A 21,570-nucleotide genomic window follows, 5' to 3' on the forward strand; every position below is an offset into this window, starting at 1 on the left:
ATTTTCTTCTTTTGTAGTGTGTCTGTCTGGTTTTGGTTTCAGGATAATACTTGCAATGTAAAATAAGTTTGGGAGTCTTCCCTCTTAAATTGTTTTGAATAGTTTGAGAAGGATAGGTATTACTTCTTTGAATGTTTGGTAAATTTCACCTGTGATGCCTTCTGTTCCAGGGCTTTTGTTTGTTGGGAGGTGTTGTTTTGTTTTGTTTTTCCATTTAAGACAGGGAATACTTACTCAACCCATCAGAGAAATGGACAGGTTGGGTCTGTAACAAAGCATTATGTTTTAAAGCATAGGCCAGTAATTGTATACATATGGGGGTGGGGGATCCAAAAGAACCCAGAATTAGCTGCTGGAGAGTGGGCCCCTTGTAGCACAGGGTTCCCCTGCTGAGTGAGTGTTCTAGGAACCCATCTGTTTCTTTTTTAAAAATTGGTGTACCAGCTGGCATTGTTGTAAGAGGCTGTGTTTGGCTTCAGTGAATTTTTTTTGAAGACTCTTTCAGTGCATACGTAGTTGAGGCTACATTCTAGGTGAAGACTGGCCACAGCTTGTGCTTGGCTTGGGACCCCCGGATGGGAGCTACAATGAAAGTTCAGACCTGTTGCTGCTTGTGTTAGCTTTGGGGCTGCTTTAGCAAGTACTGAAAGGCACACCAAGGTTTGTTGCTGCTGCTTTGAGGTTTGTGGCTCTTTCAAAGATTTTGAGGGGGTCCATGGTGGGAGCTGAGCCAGCCACTTGTGTGGAGGAGCTGCTGAAAGAGACCAGGGCTGGGCTAGTGATTTGGGCGGGACGGGGTCTCAGGGAATCACCAGTGGGTAGGGAATGATGGTAGCCTGGTTAATGGAAAGCACTGATTTGGTGCCAGCCTGCGCCTACTGGCTCCGCTGGAAGAGAAGTTAACAAAGAAACAATGGTGTTTGCCAGCACTTCCCTGCTGCCTCCACCCCTGCCCCTCCAGCACCCACCTTGATGTTAGTCAATTTAGTTCCTTCCCATATTTGTTCCCAGAGCTTTTCAAATTGCTGCCCTTGCACTGAAGCTTAGAGTAGGTTTGTAAGCAAGTGAGCCTGTGTGCATTCCCTTTTAGAGAAGCACCTTGATCTCTAGCAGCCATTTCTTTTTCCTGGATGCAGTCCCCGCTGGTTTTCAGCCAGATGTTTTGGTAGCTTCTCTTCCCAGCGCCTGTGCCTCAGGTTGAGTGTGGAGCTGGGACCCGGTGCTCCGCAGGGGGCACCTCCACAGTTAAGAGAGCCCTCCAGATTCTTACTCGCCACCTTGTGGGTTTGGGACATGCGCCGTCTGTGTCTTCCCCCACTCCTACCAGTCTCCATGTGGCTTTTTCTTTATAACCTTTGTTATAGGAATTCTGTTAAGTTAATCTAGTGGCTCTCACTGATGGCCGTTCTGTAATTCAGTTGTAATGTTGATGTGGTCGTGAGAGGAGAGGAGCAGAGTTTACCTACTCTGCCACTTTGGCCAGAAGTCTGGGAGCGTTCGCTTTACAGCCCATTTCACACTAAAGCCCATTCTGATGAACTTTTGCTTGCCCCAGCCTGGTGACTGTCATGTTTCTGGGGATAACTTTTAAAACTCCCCTTTTTTGAGGCTTGGTTAAAGAGCACAACTTGAATTTCTAGCAGGAGAAAGAACTAAAACTAGGTACAGCCCTTATGTTTGAACAGCTTATGAAATGAATAGTCACAGAAAAAAACCACTGATAAACATTTCCAGTTGGATTCCCTGCCTGTGCCACTTTGAGGGTGGGTGGGGTAGGTTACGTTAGGTTTCTATAATAGAAACCTAAAGTGTGAAGGCCGGAAGCTCAGAGACCACAGTCAGAGCGATGAAGGGCGTGGCGACCAGAGCGGGTAAGGAAGGGCTGAGGCAAGGAGCTGCTGGGAAGGAATATGCAGAGACTAGAGCGCGGCCTTGAGATAGGGTGAGGACTGTCCTGTGGCGAAGGAATTTGAGGTTTCCTGTAAGTCTTCAAGGAAAGGACAGGACCCATGGGTGGAGGCTGCAGGGAGAGGAATATGAGTGTGTTTGAAGGAAGAACTTGAAGTGGATGGGCCCCTCAGGATGTGGGCAGCGGATTTCTGGGGTTCTTCATGCATCTTTGGAGTAGCTCCTTGGCCAGAGACTGTAATTGGGTCAAACTACCTCTAAGATCCCGTCCTACCCCTTAGATACTCTTGTTCTAAGTGTCCCAAGTCCTCTTAAAAACACTATCAAACTTTAAGAAGCTTTTATTTGAAGGTTGGGGGAATGTAAAAAGATGGTGACCTCATGCACATTACTGTACTTGTTTGGTAGGTACCTGAAATATTGTAAGTTGATTCATACATAGCTCCCATTTACCAAGCCTATTATATGTGCGGGGCACTGTGTCAGGTGCTACGTAGAGATGAGTTTTACAGTAACTGGGTAAGGCCAATATCTGCAGGTGTATGTATGAAAGACGTGAGGCTGAGAGGTTAAGAGGCTAGAGAAGTTAAGTAACTTAGTGCAGGGCACAGTGAGTTAGGGAAGTGGTAGCCAAAGTGCCCACACACCTTTGATTCCAAAGCCTGTCTTTATAAGTATAGGAGAATGAGTTTTGTTTTTGTTTCCTTTCCAGACTTGTACCATCTGTTTGTAAATACAGATGCATATTGGTTGGGAGGTGGTATTAGAACACACCTAAGGTCTCTTCCAACTCTTTAGTGTTGGTAATTAAATAGGTTATTTCTGTTCTTTGTAACAGCCGCTCTGCCCTACACTATGCTGTAAAGCAAGGGTGAGCAAACTTTTTCTGTAGAGGGCCAGGTAATAAATAATTTAGCCAGTACTCAACTCTACCACTGTATCCATAGACAACTTGTAAACCGTGAGTGCAACTGTGTTCCATTCCAGTTTTATTTACAGAAATAATCTTTGGAGGAACCTGATGTGGCCTGCAGGCTATGGTGTGCTGATCCTGCTTCAACGCTTTTCCCCTCCGCCCCTTTCCTTCCTTCCTTCTCTTCTCTCTGTATAATTTCCACTTAATTTTTTTCCAGAGAATTTTTCTTCAGTCCTTATGGACTTAGCTTCTCACCTGGGCTTTGGTGGAGGTTGCGGGGCAGCATCCACAGGTCTGAATCGAGGTGGGGGAGTTTGGTCCTTCCGGGCTTCACGAGCCCAGTTCCTGACCACCTTGTTGTGAATGGCCCAGCTCACGCAGTTGTGCGGTTTCACATGCAGCTTGGAAAGACTTCAGAAATGTCCTTCGTTTCTGCGGTCTCTACTGTGTTTTGAATGACAGCCTCCTCATGACCTCGTCCCTGGGCGTGCATCGGGCACAGCTCGTGCAGCAGATAGGCTGCACGTGGCCATGGCCCTTTTGCTATGGCCGCTGTTCCTTTTCATGGTCATTAGGGAAGCGAGGCCCTGAGAGCCCAAAGCTATTTGCCATGGTAGACACCATCGGTCCTCCTTGGTCTCTTTAGGGCTTTGGTCAGTTGTGCACACATTTGTGTTTGTAATTCACGGGCTTCAGGTAAATCCATTGTAATGCCGCACATTTCCCAGGGTGGAATATCCCTGAAGAGGTGCGCTCTGTGTGGAGATGCACCCCCCAGCCTCTGGCGGGACCATACGTTGCACCAGCCCTGTGACTCAGTGGTTCCCTTCTTGCAGTCACTGCAGAGACATGCACGCGGGTTCAGGGAGGCCTGTTCAGGACAGTGGCCTGCAAAATTTGGCAGACGTGCGCCCTAGAGTGCTGGTGGCAGTTCCAAGGAACACGAGGGGTCTCTAGCTCCTAACCGGGCTTGTCAGAAGTTGTTTTTAATGAAAAACATGTTATAGGTAGATTTGTACACCTTTTTCTGTTAGAAATGTATTTTTTATTCATATAATTTTATGAGGGTCATGTGTGTGAATGTGTAAAAAAGGCCTGATGATGTCTCTACCAAACTTTAAGTAAAGAACTGGGGAGGAAGGTGGGGAGGAACCTGGGGTTGGGGCTGGTGACTGTGGCTTTAACTATCACATTTCTGTTTTTTTCCAAGGAGAATGTGTTTGTATATTATTTGTGTAATTAAAATTTAAGAATAACCAAAAAGATCTGCGCAGCTTCATCCCTTTGATAATCTCCATCAGCCTCCCCAGAGCCATCCCTAGGGAACAAGTGGCTGCCCAGATGCAGGGGTTTGCTGCGAAAGGGCTCCCACCCCCATGGCTCACTGGATTGTCACTGTCACATCCACTCGGCCCCGAGAGAGTAAGGAAGAAGGCACGCTGATGGCCAGTGGGATTAGAACCTCAGCTCCCTGGGTGTGTGTTTGGGCACTGTTGCCTGTTGTTTGCACGGTCACTTCACTTTCCTGCAAAGGGATTATATAGTCAACCTTGTGTTCCTGTTGAGGAACATGCAGGTTACAAGGTCAGTTTTAGACATGACCTTTAGATCATGACCTAGACATGATGTGAGAGGCCGCTGCGAGGCCAGGGGGAGGTTGCTTTTATGGTAAACAGATATGACAGGCAAAGCTGGGCATAGATGGGTCATTTACTTACTGTTTAAGGGTCAGTCCATGTCCTTGCTAATGGCTCTGCCATTTTTCTGTGTGTTGATCCAGGAGGAATTTGGTTGTCAGAGAATAAAAGGAGGTTGTCCATAATTGACTTTAAGCAGCACAAAGTAAACTCTGAGCTCTTCCGCTCCACCTTTCTTGTAAGTTTATTGTTTATTCCCAGTGCTCATGACAACTAATTCAATCATGTGATAACATACTTCCATGAATTTGGAACCCTAAAGTCTAAATGGACTTTTTATTTGTTCATATATATTTAATATAAAAGACTCCATTATGATAAAAACTAATTTCCTTCCTCTGAAGTCATTTGCTATGTAAAAGAAATCCATTCATTCCATTCAGGTGTATTTAATATCATGTGGCAGTTCTTGATGTATTTTATATCCCTCTAGGTTCTGAGAATTGGAAAACCAAGAAGGTTTTGATGTTTTGTGTGGCGCCCGCTGAATTAGAAACCAAGATGAACATAACCAAAGGAGGTCTGGTGTTGTTTTCAGCAAATTCTAATTCATCATGTATGGAACTTTCAAAGAAAATTGCTGAGTGAGTTGTAATCATACTGTTAAAATCTGTATTACGTGATGTTTTAATTTGATAATCAGATTAGCACTGATTGTTAGACTTGCAAGCAGATAGTTAATCTGCATATCATCTGTATATATTAAGGGCCAACCTTTGTGTAAACTGTTGTGACGCCCTATGCGTTGCATTCTTCCAGCTGACGTTACGAGTGTCCCGTGAGTGCCGGGGTGGTGTTAAGTGCTGCATATGTATAGAATATTCGCATATACAGAACAGTGAAGAGGATGCTATATAGAAATAGTTTATAGATTATAGCTCAACATAATTTTAGTTATTTTAGGTCTTGACTTAGACATTGGGGATTAGCAGTGAACAGCTAGTCAAAATCCTTCCTTCTTACATCGAGTAGGGATCCAAACAAGAAGCAAGTCAACAAAATGAGCAAGATAATTTCAGATAGTGATCAGTGCTATGAAAAAAACAAAGAAAGGAACGATGGGGTAGGTTCTGTTTTAGCTTGGATGCTCAGGTGCCTTTTACTAAGGGGGTGGTGGGTGAACGGAGAAACTGGAATGAGTCACTGAAAGAAGATCCCGGGGCAGAGCCGTCCAGGCCGGGGGAACCGCAGGCTCAGAGCCCCCAACTGTGCAGCAGGTGCCCTTGGCGCATCTCAGGAAGGTGGCGGGGCGGTGGAGGGCGCAAGGAGCAGGGTGTGAGGCGGGCAGAGCAGGCCTGTGAGGGCCTCCCTAGGGAGGCCCGTGGTGAGGGTGAGGGGTTAGGGCACGGAGTGACAGTATAATTTAATACCGACTTTAACTTTTATGATGAGAATACCTCTCTTTTATTTTAATCAATTTATGAGTCATCCTTAAATAGTAAAGATGTTGAGTCTATTCTATTACCTTTTCAGCCTTTCCCCCCCTTTCTCTTCTCTAGGCGGCTGGGGGTGGAAATGGGCAAAGTGCTGGTTTACCAGGAACCTAACCGAGGTGAGCTCTCTTTGACGTGCGTAACATTGATCTTTGCGTCGAATATGACATATTGGCTCAGTCCTTCATCTTCCTTATTGAAAAAATTAGACTCAGTGTCATATTGAAAAAATTAGACTAAGTGTTCAGTTGGTTATATCAGCAGGAAGTCAAGAAAACTAGGTGGGCGGTGAGTGGTGTTTCAGGCCCCACAAATGCCAGCTCGGTACAGAACCCGGGAGCAAGGCATGTCTGGGGGCTGGGGTGCCGGTTCTTAGACCTCATTTACTGAAAACAACATGGATATATGAACCGCTGGTCAAATGAATGGAAACATTATCTCAGTTGGATGAATTTAAATCACCTTAGACAGGATGAGTAAATCCTGTGTGTCCACAATACTACCACTGGTGGTTATCTTTACCTCTATGTAAGCTGCCATGGGTTAGATAGACGCGCATCTTGCTCATTGATTTATGCCATTGCATAAACATCTCAAGTTGGAAAAAAGCATGTATTATTTAACCTTTGTGATTTCAGTATTCTAGTGGGGCGATGGGCAGCTTGCATGGACTTGAGAGTCAGACAACTTATCCTCGGCAAGTTATTTAGTCTTTCTAAACTGCAAATAATTAGGGCTGTTTGAGGATTAAATGGGTAATTTGTGTGCTTAACACAGTTCTTGGTACAAAGTAGGTCCTCAGTAAATATTAGTTCCTTCTCATTTTCCACTGTAGGATTTTGTCAAGTACTTAAATATTATGGAACTTAAAATAGACTGATGAATAGGCACAACTTTGCTCTTCCCCTATTTATTTCTCTGTTACTGCCTCCTCTTTTGTGTCCTCCAAGTTGCCCTCATGTGGCTTCAGTAGGAAAAAAGTGTAATTGAAGAAAATAAGCAGAGAGAGTTTGGAGAAGATTCTGTTGCTAAAGGGAATGGAATATTGTCCTTTGTTTAGTCTGGAAGGGAGGGTTAAGGGAAGAGCTAGTGGTGGAATATTCTGGAAGAGGTTGGTCCATGCTGTGGGTCCATGACTGATAGGATGGAAAATACTTGGTGCCTGTTGTAAAGGAAGGAGGGAACAAGCATTTGTGCATTCCCTCCTGTTATCAGATTTTGAAGAAGTGAGTTAAGGGATGATGTTAGGTAGGAGATCTCAGAAGTGGCAGGGGCAAGACTCGATTCCAGATCTCTGACTCCATGGTACCATGCTCCTTTATAAGAATCTATTTTATTTTTCCAATATTTTAAATGAAAATGTTCAAACATTAAAAGTTGAAAGAATAGCACAGTGAGCCCCAGTGTATACTGTCTGCCACCAAGATCCAACAGGCAGCATCTTGCTGTGTGAGTGGCGCATCTCCGAAGAGTAAGGACTTGACAGTATGTAAATACACTGCCAGTGCCACATGTAAAGATACTTGATAATTCTGTACTCATTTAATATCCAGTTTTTATTTAAAATCCCCGGGTTGTCCTGAAGAGCCTTTTATAGCTTTTTTTTTTTTTTTTTTTTGTAATTCATGAGTTAAGCACTATGTTTCTGTATCTCTTCAGTTTCTTCTAACCCCTCCTCCAACAACCTCTCCTCCTTTTTGTTCCCATGACATTGACTTTTAGAAGAGGCTGTCTTGTTCTCTTCTGGGTTTGTCTAATTGTTTCCTTGTGGCTGATCACAAATTTTTTGAGTGGGAATATTGGACCTTATTTATCATTACTCTTACAGCTTTATTATAACATTTTGTGCCTAATATTTTTTTAATAGTTGCTGGTTGAGTGAATGACTGTATAATTTCCTATAAAGATACTAAGCTCAGAGTGGTACAGCACTTAACTGCTTTTATATACAAGAGGGGAGAAAGGTAGGTTTACTGGTTTCAAATCAGAAATGTAGTTCCGTCTTAAAGATATGTAACCATGTTAAAAAAGTGTGACTAATGATAGTATGTTTATTTTCCTTTTGTAGCATCTAAAACTGATCTATTTTATAACAGTTTCTTTTTCCATATTTTATAACATTGAAAAATGTTGCAAATTTTTTATGTATTTTTAAAGACATAAATTATATACCTACTTCACACTTCACCTCCTTTTCCTTTTCTTTCCAGAAACAAGAGTACAAATTCAAGAGTCCGTGAGGGGAAAAGATGTTTTCATCATTCAAACTGTTTCAAAGTAGGTCCTAATCTAACAGGAGAGTGTTGCTTTCTGGGTTTCTATTTGGGCATGAGTGTTTAGAATAATAGTTGGCTAGACAGAAAGAATTAAGATAGTTGTAAAATTGGTATCTTACTCTGCTAATTTTTCTGACTTGACTGCTGACTTCTATGTGTTAGTGCTCTTGAAGGGCACCAGTAACCAGGTACAGCAGACCCCTAGGAGTCCATGGGGACCCACTCCAAGGCCCCCAGTGGATACCTAAAGCTGCGGGTAGTACCGAATCCTTTATACACTGTGTCTTTCTTTTACATACACACATATCTGTGAAAAAGTTAAATTAGGCACAATAAGAGATTAGCAACAACAATAATAAAATAGAATAATTAATTATAAAACTGTAATAAAAGTTCTGTGATGTCGTGGACCTCTCTCTCCCTCTCCCTCCCCGCCCCCTGCCTTAACTTATCTGATGACCACGATGGCTTACTAGGTGACTAATGGGCAGATGTCTTATAGAGCACGGATGTGCCAGGCAAGGGAGGATTAATGTCCCAGGTGGGATGGAGCAGGACAGCAAGAGATTTCATCATGCTCTGCAGAATGGTGCACAATTTAAAACTTAGGAATTGTCTGTTTCTAGAATTTTCCATTTAATATTTTCCTACCATGGTTGGCTGCAGGTAACAAACCACAGAGAGAGAAACTGAGATAGGGGCATGGGGCTTCTGTATCAGAGCAGAGGCTCTTGATGATGGAATCCACTCACTCTCCAGCATCGCGGTAGGGAAATTGCAGAGCACAGAACAACTTATGTCGCTTCCGGCTCCTGGGTGTTTGCACTACTTTTACCTCCCCAGACCTAAGTGTGAGTCCATTTAGATAAATGCACAGAGGTGGTATATGTTACCCAAGGGGATAAGTAGACACCAAAGGCCAAACCAGACTTAGAATTCAGGGCTTCAGGAGGATGACTCTCGTAACCCTTCCCATTTTTTAGTCCATCTGTTTATCTCCTTTTATTTATTTTTGTTTAACACTTACCATTCTTTTCCTGCCTTTTGCCCATTTTTTATTCGTCTAGCCAAAATCATCTCTCTAATTTTCTGTGCATGTCTCAGTTTGCACTGTTCTGAGCTGTGAGGCAGGCTTGTGCTGAGTCAGCCATTCCTACTCTTGTCCAGGTTGCAGAAAGCCTGGGCGTCCATGGGCTCTTCAGAAAACCCTGTAAGAGCTCTGACCGATGTGGCCCAGTGGGCTGGGCATTGTCCTTCAAAGCAAAAGGTTGCCGATTCAGTTCCTAGTCAGGGGCACGTATGAGAGGCAACTGATCACGTGTCTCTCTTGCACATCGATGTTTCTCTCCCTGTCTTTCTTCCTCCCTTCTCCTCTCTCTAAAAATAAGTAAAACCTTTAAAAAAGAATAAATACTGTGAGATAGTTAACATTGAGATTTGGTATTATCAGATACATCTTGTACTTGATTTTAGCCCAGAGCAGTGGTAGGCACTGAAAGTGTAAGAACATTTTTAAATTAAGAAAATTCTGTTTGTTAACTTTTCCAGTAATCCACACAAGTTCATCATTTGAATTTGGTGATGGAAGGCTTTGTACCAGCTCATAGAAAAATGGCGCTGCTGGGAGCATAGCTTAGGAACTCGGGTGTAACAGTACTCACAGTTGGTTTCTCTATTCTCACCCTTTCACGTAGAACACTTTTCTGAAAGTCATCCTTAACTCTTCAGATGTCAGGCTTGGTGTTAGATCTTAACAGAACACCTACTCACCCAAATGATCTGTCTTCCTACTCATTCACTGATTAACAGATATTTATTGAATATGCTAGTCACTGTTACAGGTGTGTGAGATACATTAAAGATTAAAACATAAAGACCCTTGTTCTCATGGAGTATACAGAGTGGGCAAAAGTAGGTTTACAGTTTGTATGGAAACTAATACAGTCATTAATAGGTAATAATACAAGAATAAGTTCTGTGTTTCATGTACTCACAACTATAAACCCACTTTTGCCCCACCCTCTACATCTAAGACTTGCAAGTTACATAATAAATAAGTAGATTATCTAGTTTGTCAGAGGCGATGAGTGCTATGGGGAAAACAGAACCCAGCCGCGCGGCAAGGAGTGACGGTGGTGATGGGAGAGCGGGTGGCCAGGGTGGCCTCATTCAAAGCTGACAGTTGACAAAGCCTGGGGGCAGGTCGGGGGGTGCCCGGCGGCCGCTGGGGCGGAGAGCCAGGAGCCGCCGGGGGCAGGCCCCGGGGCGGGAGGCAGCTCGGGCATCTTCGGGCCTGGCCGCACTGAGGGGGGCCGGAGGGGGCGTGGAGGGGGCGTGGGCGGCAGAGCAGTGCAGGCCATCGTGAGGGTCTGGGGAGCTGTGACAGCCGTGGGCAAAATGGGGGACCACTTCTGGACTTGAGCGGAGTGGTGCATGAACTGACTGTCATTTTAATATCCAGATGGATACCGTGTGGAGAGGGGACTTCAGGGGGACTCTGTGGGTGCGGGACAGGGAGACCTGTGCTGGCAGGCTGTCACAGGCCCCTGGCGGAGGGGCGAGAGTGGCAAAGCCCGGGCGCGGTAGCGGCCTGATGAGGTGCTGTAGCCTTCTGGCTAGGAGAGCAGTGAAGGGGGCCTCTGAGGCGTTTGTCCTGAGTAAATGACAGGAAGAGCGTTGCCACAGCTGAGATGACAGCAAAGGCTTTTATGTGGAAGTAGGCTCTCGGGGCAGAGAGCAGTTTAGATCGGAGTATGTTAAGTTCTGAGATGTCTCAGTGGACATCCCGGTGGAATTGTCAAGTGGTGGTTGAGTTTGTTAGGCTGGGGTTGAGGAGCTTGGACTGGAGCTATGAATGTGAGAGTCTCCAGTATTTATAAAGCTATGAAATTGGAGGAGAAGCCCAAAGGGTGAGGGAGATAGAAGAAGGGGACCGGTGAACGCGTGTTAGGGCCGAAGCTGGGGAGAGGAACAACCAGCACAAGAAGCCAAGCAGTGCAGGAGGGGGACACGGGCGCCCCGGCTGCGGGCGAGCCCAGGGCAGCGGGGCCGGCCGAGCAGCCGCATGTGCCGCCGCCGATGGCTCTGGGGGGAGGGCCTGGGAGTGGGCCTGTGATTCAGCCACATGGAGGAAATGGGGCAGGGAGGAGGCGGCCATGGCCCTTACTTTTAATGGAAGAAATAACAGTATATGCAGTGAAGCCTGATGGATATGAGCCTGGGGAATGTAGTAAAAAATTGGTAACGGAGGCAACAGAGGGAGACTTGCTAGAGTAACAGCTTCCAGAAAGCAAGAGGGGAGAGGACTCGTGTGTAACTGGGGGCTAATTTTAGAGTAACTTTGGTGTGGAAAATTCATCTCTCACTGGCGGCTGAGGGCAGGAGGCCTCCTCAGGTGCGCGCGCACACGGCCGCTCTCTTCTCACCGGGAAAGGAGGAAGGGCCGCTGGCTGGGAGGGGACGTTGGGGGAGCTGGTGGAGGACAGAAGAACTTACTGCTTGTTTGTTGTGCCTTGAGCCCTAAGTCTTGGTAGAGGCATGGGTACCACGTGGCTGACACTTTGTTGGAACAGAGACGCTATCAAGTGTCTTACATTCTTCGCTGGGGTTTCTGTCTCTTGCATTACAGGGATGTGAACACCACCATCATGGAGCTCCTGATTATGGTGTACGCGTGTAAAACCTCTTGTGCCAAAAGCATTATCGGCGTGATTCCCTACTTCCCTTACAGCAAACAGTGCAAGATGAGAAAAAGAGGCTCCATTGTTTCTAAGCTACTGGCTTCAATGATGTGCAAAGCTGGTAAGAATGGCAGATTTAATGATTAGGAACCTGGGAGTTTTATTTTTACCTTAGAAATTGTAAAGCATTTAAAAAACTAAATCAGAATGCTGAACAGAGTAAAAATAGTGATACAGTGTTTAAAGTTAACTAATTTATGAGAGAAGAATATATAGAATTCTCTCCTGTTCCCAGCTCCCCAAAACACAAAGATATCGAGAATGACTTATTTTTTTTCCTAAATTCTTTGTTTAAAAATTATACTGAAGCCCTGACTGGTGTGGCTCAATGGGCTGGGTGTTGTCCTGCAAACCGAAAGGTCGCAGGTTTGATTCCCAGTTGGGGCACATGCCTGGGTTGTAGACCAGGTCCCTGTATGGTGGCATGTGAGAGGCCACTGATTGATCTTTCTCTGCCTGTCTTTCTCCCTCTCTTCCCCTCGCTCTAAAAATAAATAAATAAAATCTTTTCCAAAATTATATTGAAATTACAAATTATAATCATATTAAGTCATTTTTTTAAAGAGGGAAGAGTCATTTGGAACTGACGTTTAACACAGCATCTACTTTTATTTTAGCCTTTTCCCTTTCCCCAGACAGGTTGGCATATTTTGTGAACCATGTGTATTATTTTGTGTTGTGTCTTTTCAGGTAACATTGTAAGTGTCTCCCTCTTGTTTCTAAATCATCTTCAGAGTTGTTATTGTGTGTGCGCATGTGTGTCTATGATTATACAAGGCACATACCACAGCATCTGCACAGAAAGAAAAGAATAAAAAGTCCTCATCATCACTACATTTTAGTAGACACTTACTGTAGAATAAATTTTCTACTGCAGCATTTCAGTGAAGGCAAAAATAAAAAAGTTGGACAAAACCCACACCCCTGCGACCTCATGAGCACGGCCCACTGAGAATGGTGGCGGGCAGCACGCTGAGGGGGGCCGGCCGCCCGCTGTACCTCCAGAAGGCTCTGCGCATCCCTTCCAGCTGTGCTCCTGGGCCTAACATTAGGCTTACTTTCCTGTTCTTTTGGGAAAGTTTTGCTTTTTAAATTTTTCCCATTGAAATTTTTTATGCTTTTATAGTGATTGTTTCAAATATCCTTTACTGAACCAATGGGTGAACGTTCTTCATTTTTTCCAATTACAGGCCTGTATAGTTGGCCTTAATATCTTAAGACAGTATTTGTCTTAATGTGGCTTTGCCATGCCTATTAGGGAAACTTCAAGGAGATATAATTTGCTGTAAAGTAATTATCAGAGTTATTTCTCTGTTACTGTTACCTTAGCTATTTTAAGACTTTAAACTGATGTGAAAATCATGCATTTCTGTGTAAGAAGAACGACCCAGTCTTTCCCTCTTGAGTTGGGCAAAACCCCGTCCTCTAGTTCCCTATGTGTCTCCTTTACTACTCATGCAGAACACTTCACTTCTGACACTTTTGGTCACCAAATGTGTAGCTTTTCCCTAAACCTAGCAGTTCTCCATGACATCAGCTGGCTGGCCTGTAATTTAATTCTGACACTATCTACCTAGAGATAGAGGCAAATTCCCCAGATTCAGGGCTCAGTCTCACAAATCTGCCGCCTCCCCCCCTCAGGTGCCAGTTGCAAGTTTAGGTTGCCACCGGTGCTTCTGACCAGTTGGCTATAGACCTGAAGTTCCCACTATCCCCTTCTCGGGCTTGATCAATTTGCTAGAGCAGCTCATAGAACTTGAGAAAACCAGTTTATTATAAAAAGATAGGGTACATGATACGGATGAACATCCGGACGGCAGAGATGGGCAGGGCCAGCTGTGTGGCTCTAAGGGGCACGGAGCTTCCCTGCCCTGGCGGTGTGCCCGTGCCGCTCTTGCCGGCGCCTCCACCTGCTCACCAGCTGGGAAGGCCTCCCAAACTGTTGCTGTCGGGGTTTTAGGGAGGCTTCCTCATAGACATAATTGACCGTTTCTAACCCTTCTCCCCTCTCCGGAGAGAGGCAGAGGGGCTGAAACGCCCAAGCCTCTAATCAGGGCTTGGTCTCTCTGGGGACCGGCCCTCCCAGGAGCCACCCAGGAGCACGCACAGTCGCACACACAGTTTCCCCGTTAGAACAAGAGATGCTCCTCATGCTCTTGTCACTCAGGAAGTCACCAGGGCTGTAGGAGCTCTGTGCCAGATGCCAGGGGCTGGGACCGACACACAAATTGTCTGTTACTTCATAATCTCATACTGAAATACCTGAGATACACAGATTCTGAATTTTTATGCGGAGAGCAATTTTTAATAGTAATTTATTATATATAGTATCCTATTTTATATAGTACTTCATACAGTGCAACTGGTTATTAAACTATGTGTTTGTCTCTGCTTTATTTTCAAAGGTCTAACTCATCTAATTACTATGGACTTACACCAGAAGGAAATTCAGGGCTTCTTCAACATTCCTGTTGATAATTTAAGAGCATCTCCTTTCTTATTACAGTATATACAAGAAGAGGTGAGCTGGCTCAAACTTTTGTACTTAACATTCGGTCTAAGGTTAAAAGACATTTCCATGTCCTTGGGCTGTCCATAAAGGATTAAAACTTGATATATTCTGCTTCAAATACTACTTACTTTAGAAATGTAACTCACTATATTTTAAAATTCCCAGTCTTTAACTTAACTTCATTTGCCAAGCTCTTAAGATTGCTTTTCTTCCTTTTGGACCTCAGGCACCTGAAGTGAACTAGTCATGATCATGACAACTCACTCTCATCACTGGTCCATGTGTGGTCCTGGCCTTCTTTTATGTACCCATCTACCTACCGTAACTCCCTGTCTGTCCATATGTCGTAGTCAGCATCCGTGATCCTGCCACCCAGCAAGTAAACTAGAGTCATCGTCGTAACTTACAGTCACTTGTGTGGTCCTCGTCTGTTCCCTCCCTGCCTCCTCCCTCCTGGGGAAACATCGTCCTGAATCTTTCTCCCAATTTCCCTTTTTTTAAAAAAAATTCAGATTTATTTTATTTATCTATTTTTTTAAATGTCAAAATCCATTATAAAATATTAAAAAATTTAAATCCATTATAAAGTCTCAGCAGTTAACCAATTTCCTTTTTATATAGTTATCTCATTCATATATATAGATAGATAGATATAAATGGTATATGTTGTTCAAAGATAAAAACACACAAAATACATATTTTTAAACTTTATCAAAGAGAATCAAACTGTGTAGCCTTTGGGGAGTTTTTCGTTTGATGTTAACATTAGTAAGATTCGTCCATATTGTGTGCGTCCCGGTTCATCCGTTTTGACTGCTGAGAGGTACTTGCAGTGCAGCCCTTTTCACAGTTGACCCATAAGGTTTGTGCTGTTGAACTAGAGCTCCTGAGAGCACTACTGTGAGCGCTTCACTCCTGTGCTTCGTTAGCGGATGGGATATAGGTTCTGTACCCAGGGCTGGATTGCGAGGTTGTATGGTGCGTGAATGTTTAATTTTTCCAAAGCAGTTGCCAACTTACATTCCCACCAACAGTTAGATATCTGGTGGATCCATTTTTGCTTCAATACTTATATTATCAGTATTAAAATTTTTTGCCAGTTGAATGACTATGATATGGTATCTTGTCACTTTGATGGATATATCTCTGATGACTTCCGAAGTTGAATATCCCTTAAGTGTTTTTTTCTTTGCAAAAGTGGTTTTGTCTTTAGTGGTTTTGTTTGTTTCTTTGTGAGCTGTAGGCATTGTTTTTTAATTCTCAGTTCTAGCCATAGATTAGTATTTGTTTCACATATCTCTCTCATTTTCTAAATTCACATAACATAAAATTCATCATTTTAACACAAACTGTTAGGCATTTAGTACAGTCACAATGTTGTGCAACCTGCGGCTCTGTCTAGGTCTAACACTTCCTACTCCAGAGCACCCCGTGCTCATTTAAGTAAGTACTCAGTCCCCATTCTTCCCTTCGACAAGCCCCTGGCAACCGCTAGTCTGCTTTCTGTCTTGGTGGATTTGTCTCTTCTGGGCAGCTCATTTAAGTGGAATCATCAAGTCTGTGACTTTGTGTTTGGCACCTTCCACTTAACATTATGCTTTTGAGGTTCACTAACATTACAGCTTGTACCAGGACTTAATTAGCCTGTATATACCATGGTTTTTTAAGGAAATTGTGAAGAGGAGGGCTGCAAGTGTATTTTTACTGTGCGTGAAGAAATCTCATCCTATCTCATCAATTTTTAAAATAGGAACCTCTGGAGTTCTGTTACTGATTGAGTTACATTCCGCCCCCCCGCCCCCAGACCCGCACATATTCTCACTGTTTTTATATCAGGCCACTCTCATTAACACAGAAATGAGGTACGGCAGGCCATGGCAAACCAGGGACCGGGGGGTATTTGCAAAGGAGGGTGGGGTGTAGGCCAGTGGGGTTCTTTGTGGTTCCCCGAGTGGCCCGATGATGCCTCCCCTGAATGGTTCAGAAAGAACTTCTGGCAGAGTTTGGACGTCAGACTTCCTTGATGTGGTGTGTTTTCCCTCGCCCCTTGATAATAAGTAATCTTTTTCTAAAAGTGAAAATTTCTGTTTACATTGGCAGTGTAGGGAACTGCATTTCTGTGCAGTAATTCCGACAGCAGCGATAAAGGCCCAGCCTCCCTGCACCGCCACCGCGGTCCCCGGCCCCCTGCAGAGGTAGGCCTTGGTACTAGCTCGCTCTGTGTCCGCCGTCCTCCCAGCTTTCTCTTTGCGTCCCCCTCCTTGTCTGTACGTATCAGTGACTTTCAGCCTTTTCATCTCATGGCGCACATGAACTAATTACCGAAGTTCATAGGCACACCAGAAAATGTTCTATTTTTTGCTGATCTGACAAAAAAAAAAATAGGTTCACTTTTGATTCATTCACACTGGATAGCTGTTGTTGTGTGGCTGTGGTCATGTTTTATTTGACAATCTAAGGGAAAAGAGGTCGGTGGCCCTGGCCGGAGTCAGGTAGCGCATGACTCACGGACTCGGGGCGCGCCCGCGTGCTGCGGCGCTCCGGGTGAAAGGCGCTGCTGTATGCACGGAGTCGTGGGCATTGATTTGGGGTCTCTTGATCTTTCCTTTCTTTCCCATGCTGGCATCTAGAGGCCTTTCCATGTTAAAATACAAAGGTGTACCTCTTCTTTATAATTTCTACATAGTATGTGTTCCTTAGTTTAGAACAGTTATGTCCAGTAGAACTTTCTGTGACAATGGAAATGCCTTATCTGCTCTTCAGTGTGGTGGCCACTTACCACCTGGCTAGTGACTGTTGAGCTCTTGAAATGTGCCTTGTGTGAGTGGAGAAAGGAATCTTTCATTTTATTGAGGCTTAATTAATTTAAATAGTTACATGTTTAGATGTTTAAAGCACAAATTTAAATGAACTCATTTTTTCTACCATTTCCCTCTTGATTAAGTTATTTTAATTTTTCACTGTTTAAATTGAAATATTTTATTTTCAAAACATTTATTTTAAGTAATGCTGCATTGGAAATTTTTGTATTAATCTTTCTGAATACTTATATGAATGTTTTTGTGAGATAATTAAAAAGTGGAATTGCTTGATTGAAAAATATGTACATATAAAAATTTTAAAATAGACAATGCAAAAATTGCAGTTTTGTGAAAACTTAATATTTAATAGATATCATAAAAATTGCAGTTATCCAAACGGTCTGTATTAATTTACACTTGCAGTAGCAGTGCTTATGATAGTACCTGTTTCCTCATGTCTTGACTTTGCTAATTTAATGGATAAAGCAACACTACATTGTTTGAATTTTTTTACTCCCTTGATTTCCAGTGTGATGGAGCATCTTATCGTGTGGGGATTTTTTCGGGGGGATTCTCCCCATCTAAAACAGTGTTCTTTCTATATTTTTGCTGTGGTTTTGGAATTTCAGCAGTATGTGCCTGGGGTGTATCTTTTTTCCATTCATCTCTCTAGATACTCAGTGGGTCTCTTTCATTCTCTGTGAATTTTTTTACCTGTAATTTGGTATTTCATTCCTTCTATCACCCCCTGTCCCCTTGAGAACTGTTACATGAAAATTTTGGATGTAGTCTGTATATTGTTTAACTTTAAAGAAATGTTTTTAAGTCTTGCGTTCTTACACCCCTTGCCGTGGGAAAATTTCCTGGCTGCTCTCCCTGATTGGTTCTTTGCTGTGTCTGTAGCCAGCCAGCTACTGCCTTTCTTACTTGGACCATAACCACTTCCACCTCCTGGACTTCTTTTTGGTTCTTTTTCATAATAACTTGTTCTCTGTTTACACGTATTTTTCTGCTTTAACTTTTTTTTTTATTGTTGTTCAGTTACGGCTGTCCCCATCCCCACCCCCGCCATTGCCCTCCCTGCCCCATCCAGCCTGCACTCCCAGAGACAGTGCCCTCCCTCCCAATGGTCCTTGTCCATGTGTACTTTGTACATGTTCCCCTTCTTTCCTCTGTTATCCCCCTCCCGCTCCCCTCTGGTCCCTATCAGTTTGTTCTTTATTTCCATGTCTCTGGTTCTTTTTTGTGCATTTGTTCGTTTCTAAGTGCCCATCAGTAAGTGAGTGGTACCTTTACACAATGGAATACTATGCAGCAGAAAGAAAGAAGGAACTTCTCCTTTTAACTTTTGAGGGAAAAATAGAACTGTTTTTATTGAAGATAAAACTGTTTCCTCAGTTATTACTTCTCTTGGCTGGGTTTGGTGCTGTTTGATGACATTCGATAAGGCAAGAAAGTATATAAAACAGTTTAGAAAGATTTTCAGGAAAAATAAGGAAATTGCCTAAATGTAAATATTTTATCCAACCCATTGGCAGTGTTGGATAAGTTAGGGCTTTATATACGAGCATCTGATCTATGTGGTTAATCAGTTTTTTGTTTGTTTACTAAGTATGTACTGTTTAGTGCTTCCTATGGGCTAGGCATTGTATACATGGTGCTGGCTCTTATTTTAAGTGCTTATAACTGTGAGAAAAAAAGCAATTGGGGATATATTTGAATGAAATAATATAATTGAATGATGTGATTAAATTTCAAGAACATAAGATATTGAAAATATTGCCAAGATGAACTCAGAAACATACTGTTGCTCAGTTTAAAAATAACTGTCTTCTAAACTCTCAGCAGTGGATTATGGATGTATCTTCAGTTATAATTATCACTAGCATAGATCACTTCAAGTGTTCAACCTCATTGACTCTAGAGCAGACTGATGCTCAGTCATTTTCTTAGGGGCTCTTAATATCCTTAGAGAACAGCACTCGGCTGACCGTCATTCAAGCTGGTTCCTTTATTACATGACTGAGGTACATAAGTAGTCGTTCGTTTGGACATACTGATTTGGAACTTAACAACTACCTTGGGCTCAGATTGCATGACCCGCTCTTTACACTATGACATGACAGCATCCTGATGACGTAAAAATGCTCTTATGCCCCTTCACCAGCATCTGCTGGCACAGAGCAAAGAGCTCGTCACCGGTTAGCCCGGGCGTTTTCCCGAGAGAGGTCTGTGAGGCTCGTACCTTGAGAGTATTTTTTCCTACATAGGCATTTCTTCATTTTCCAAAGGAGAAACTTCCTTTGAACTTTCCTCTTTTTGGAAAACTTTCAGATAACCAGGTGACAGTTTGGAGTCCGTTGCGCTGTTCTTTTTTACTGATTGTTGGGCGTTGGTGTGAATGACCTTGTGGAGTCACAGCAGTAACCCCTGACCCCTCTCTCGTCTGTCGCAGATCCCGGATTACAGGAATGCGGTGATCGTAGCCAAGTCTCCAGCCTCAGCAAAGAGGTAGGTGGGCGCTCACGACCGAGTGCTCCCCGGTCCACGTCCAGGGTCCAGCCTCAAGCCTCAGCGGTGCCCACTGGTGTCCCTTATTTTTATTTTGTGGATTGATAGTTTAAAAGATTGTCTGCTGACTCCGTTTGTTAAGTGATGATTAATTTTGCCCTTGTTTCAACCCCCATCTGTGACCACCAGTCACATTTCTTCACCAAAGCCACCCAGGCCTGGGGATTCCCAGCCCAGTGCTTCCCTCACTCCCAGATTGGCGGCTGCTTGTTGTTCATCTTCAAATCTGGCATTTATAACACTGGCAAATATACTTTGTAGTTGTGTACTGCCTTGAACTCAGTAATTTATTAACAGGATTGTATCCAGCCCAGTGACCACCTATTGGTATGTGTTAAAAGGTGACACTTTACAAATATAAAACACCCTGAGGAGTTCAAATGGGGCGATGCTGAGAGAGTCACATGTAGCCTGGAGTAACTGATGAGTCAGTACCATAGTCCTTGCTGTGTTTGGGCTGAGAGGGTTTCGTATGCCAGTGATTTTTGGAGAAGACACTTGTTGTGGAGGGAAAGAACAAAATCAAATGTAGGAAGAAATGAAGTCTTTTTCCTAAAAAAGCTCTTTTAACGTTATTTTCCACAATTGGATAACTTTGCTCACTGGATCGTTGAGTCCTGCGGAATGAAAGACAGAGGCGCCTCCGGCCTGGGCCCAGGGGCTCTTACTGTTTTCAGGTGGGGGAAGGCTTGCGCACCGCGAGCCGCTGGGTTGGAAGGGTTACAGATGCGTAGTCTCCCATGGTAAATTAAGAATGACAGTTAGTACGTTAATTGGGTTGGCACTTGCGGTAAACCGCGAAGTTGCCCTGTTCTTAGCGCCGCCCTCCTGGTGCGGCCGGGGCTGTGCCCTCGCGCACGTCCTCCGAGGGGCTCCGCCAGCCTCACGCTGTCCCTTTGGTGAACACGTTGTAAACCGTGACTCGTTTTGGAAGATGAACATTTCAAACAACTTTTTCAAACAAAAAGGCTGAATTCATTTAATGTAGAATTTATTTTTCTCTGATGTATAGGCTTTAGGAAAAATTATGGTAAAAATCATATAACATGCAATTAACCCCTTTAAAGTGTACAATTCACCGGCATTGAGTGCATCCCCAGTGCTGTGCAGCCACCATCTCGCTCCAGAGCACCCTGTGCGCGCTGCAGAATCCCTCCATCCCTCCTCCCCCAGCCCCTGGCAGCTAGCAGTCTGCTCTCTGTATCTGCACTTGCTTATTCTGGTTATTTCATATAAATGGAATCATACCATATATGGCCTTTTGTGTCTGGTTTCTTTCACTTAGCGTAATGTTTTTGAGGGCCATTTATGTTGTAGCCTGTGTTAGCTTTTCACTTCTTTTTAGAGCTGAATGATACTCTACTGTATGGATATACTATACTTTATTATCTGTTGATGGACATTCGGGTTGTTTTCACCTTTTGGCTATTTTGCATAATGCTGCTATGAATGCTTATTCATTTATAAGTTTCTACATTGACAAATGTTTTTATTTCTTGTGGACGTATACCCAGGATTGAAATTCTATATTTACATTTAAGAGGGACCACCAAACTCTTCCAGAGCAGCTGTTTTCCATTTTACACTCTGACCAGCATTATACAAGGGTCCTAATTTTTCCATATCATTCTCAACACTATTTTCTGGTTTTCGATTATAGCCATCCTAACAGGTATGAAGTAGTATCTCATTGTGGTTTTGATGTAGATTTCCCTA

At 43.6% G+C, this 21,570-nt stretch overlaps 1 protein-coding gene across 3 annotated transcripts in view; it reads left to right on the forward strand.

The window, feature by feature from the left end:
* Nucleotides 1–21,570, forward strand: part of PRPSAP2 (phosphoribosyl pyrophosphate synthetase associated protein 2) — a 56,975-nt gene that overhangs the window by 10,974 nt on the left and 24,431 nt on the right. Inside the window, exons 2-8 of one of the 3 annotated variants that reach the window (XM_054571147.1) lie at nucleotides 4,605–4,699; nucleotides 4,955–5,105; nucleotides 6,021–6,073; nucleotides 8,165–8,231; nucleotides 11,859–12,031; nucleotides 14,376–14,491; nucleotides 19,739–19,794. In XM_054571147.1, the coding sequence (XP_054427122.1) occupies nucleotides 4,987–5,105; nucleotides 6,021–6,073; nucleotides 8,165–8,231; nucleotides 11,859–12,031; nucleotides 14,376–14,491; nucleotides 19,739–19,794 (584 nt within the window). In that variant the 5' untranslated portion in view covers nucleotides 4,605–4,699; nucleotides 4,955–4,986. Of the gene's footprint in view, nucleotides 1–4,604; nucleotides 4,700–4,954; nucleotides 5,106–6,020; nucleotides 6,074–8,164; nucleotides 8,232–11,858; nucleotides 12,032–14,375; nucleotides 14,492–19,738; nucleotides 19,795–21,570 lie in introns of those variants that run through there. The other 2 variants (XM_054571148.1, XM_054571149.1) reach the window with 2 other exon arrangements.

This window comes from Pteronotus mesoamericanus, unplaced genomic scaffold, assembly GCF_021234165.1.
Source record: "Pteronotus mesoamericanus isolate MK-2021 breed Mesoamerican mustached bat unplaced genomic scaffold, CSHL_Meso_final contig_22, whole genome shotgun sequence".
NCBI lineage: Eukaryota > Metazoa > Chordata > Mammalia > Chiroptera > Mormoopidae > Pteronotus > Pteronotus mesoamericanus.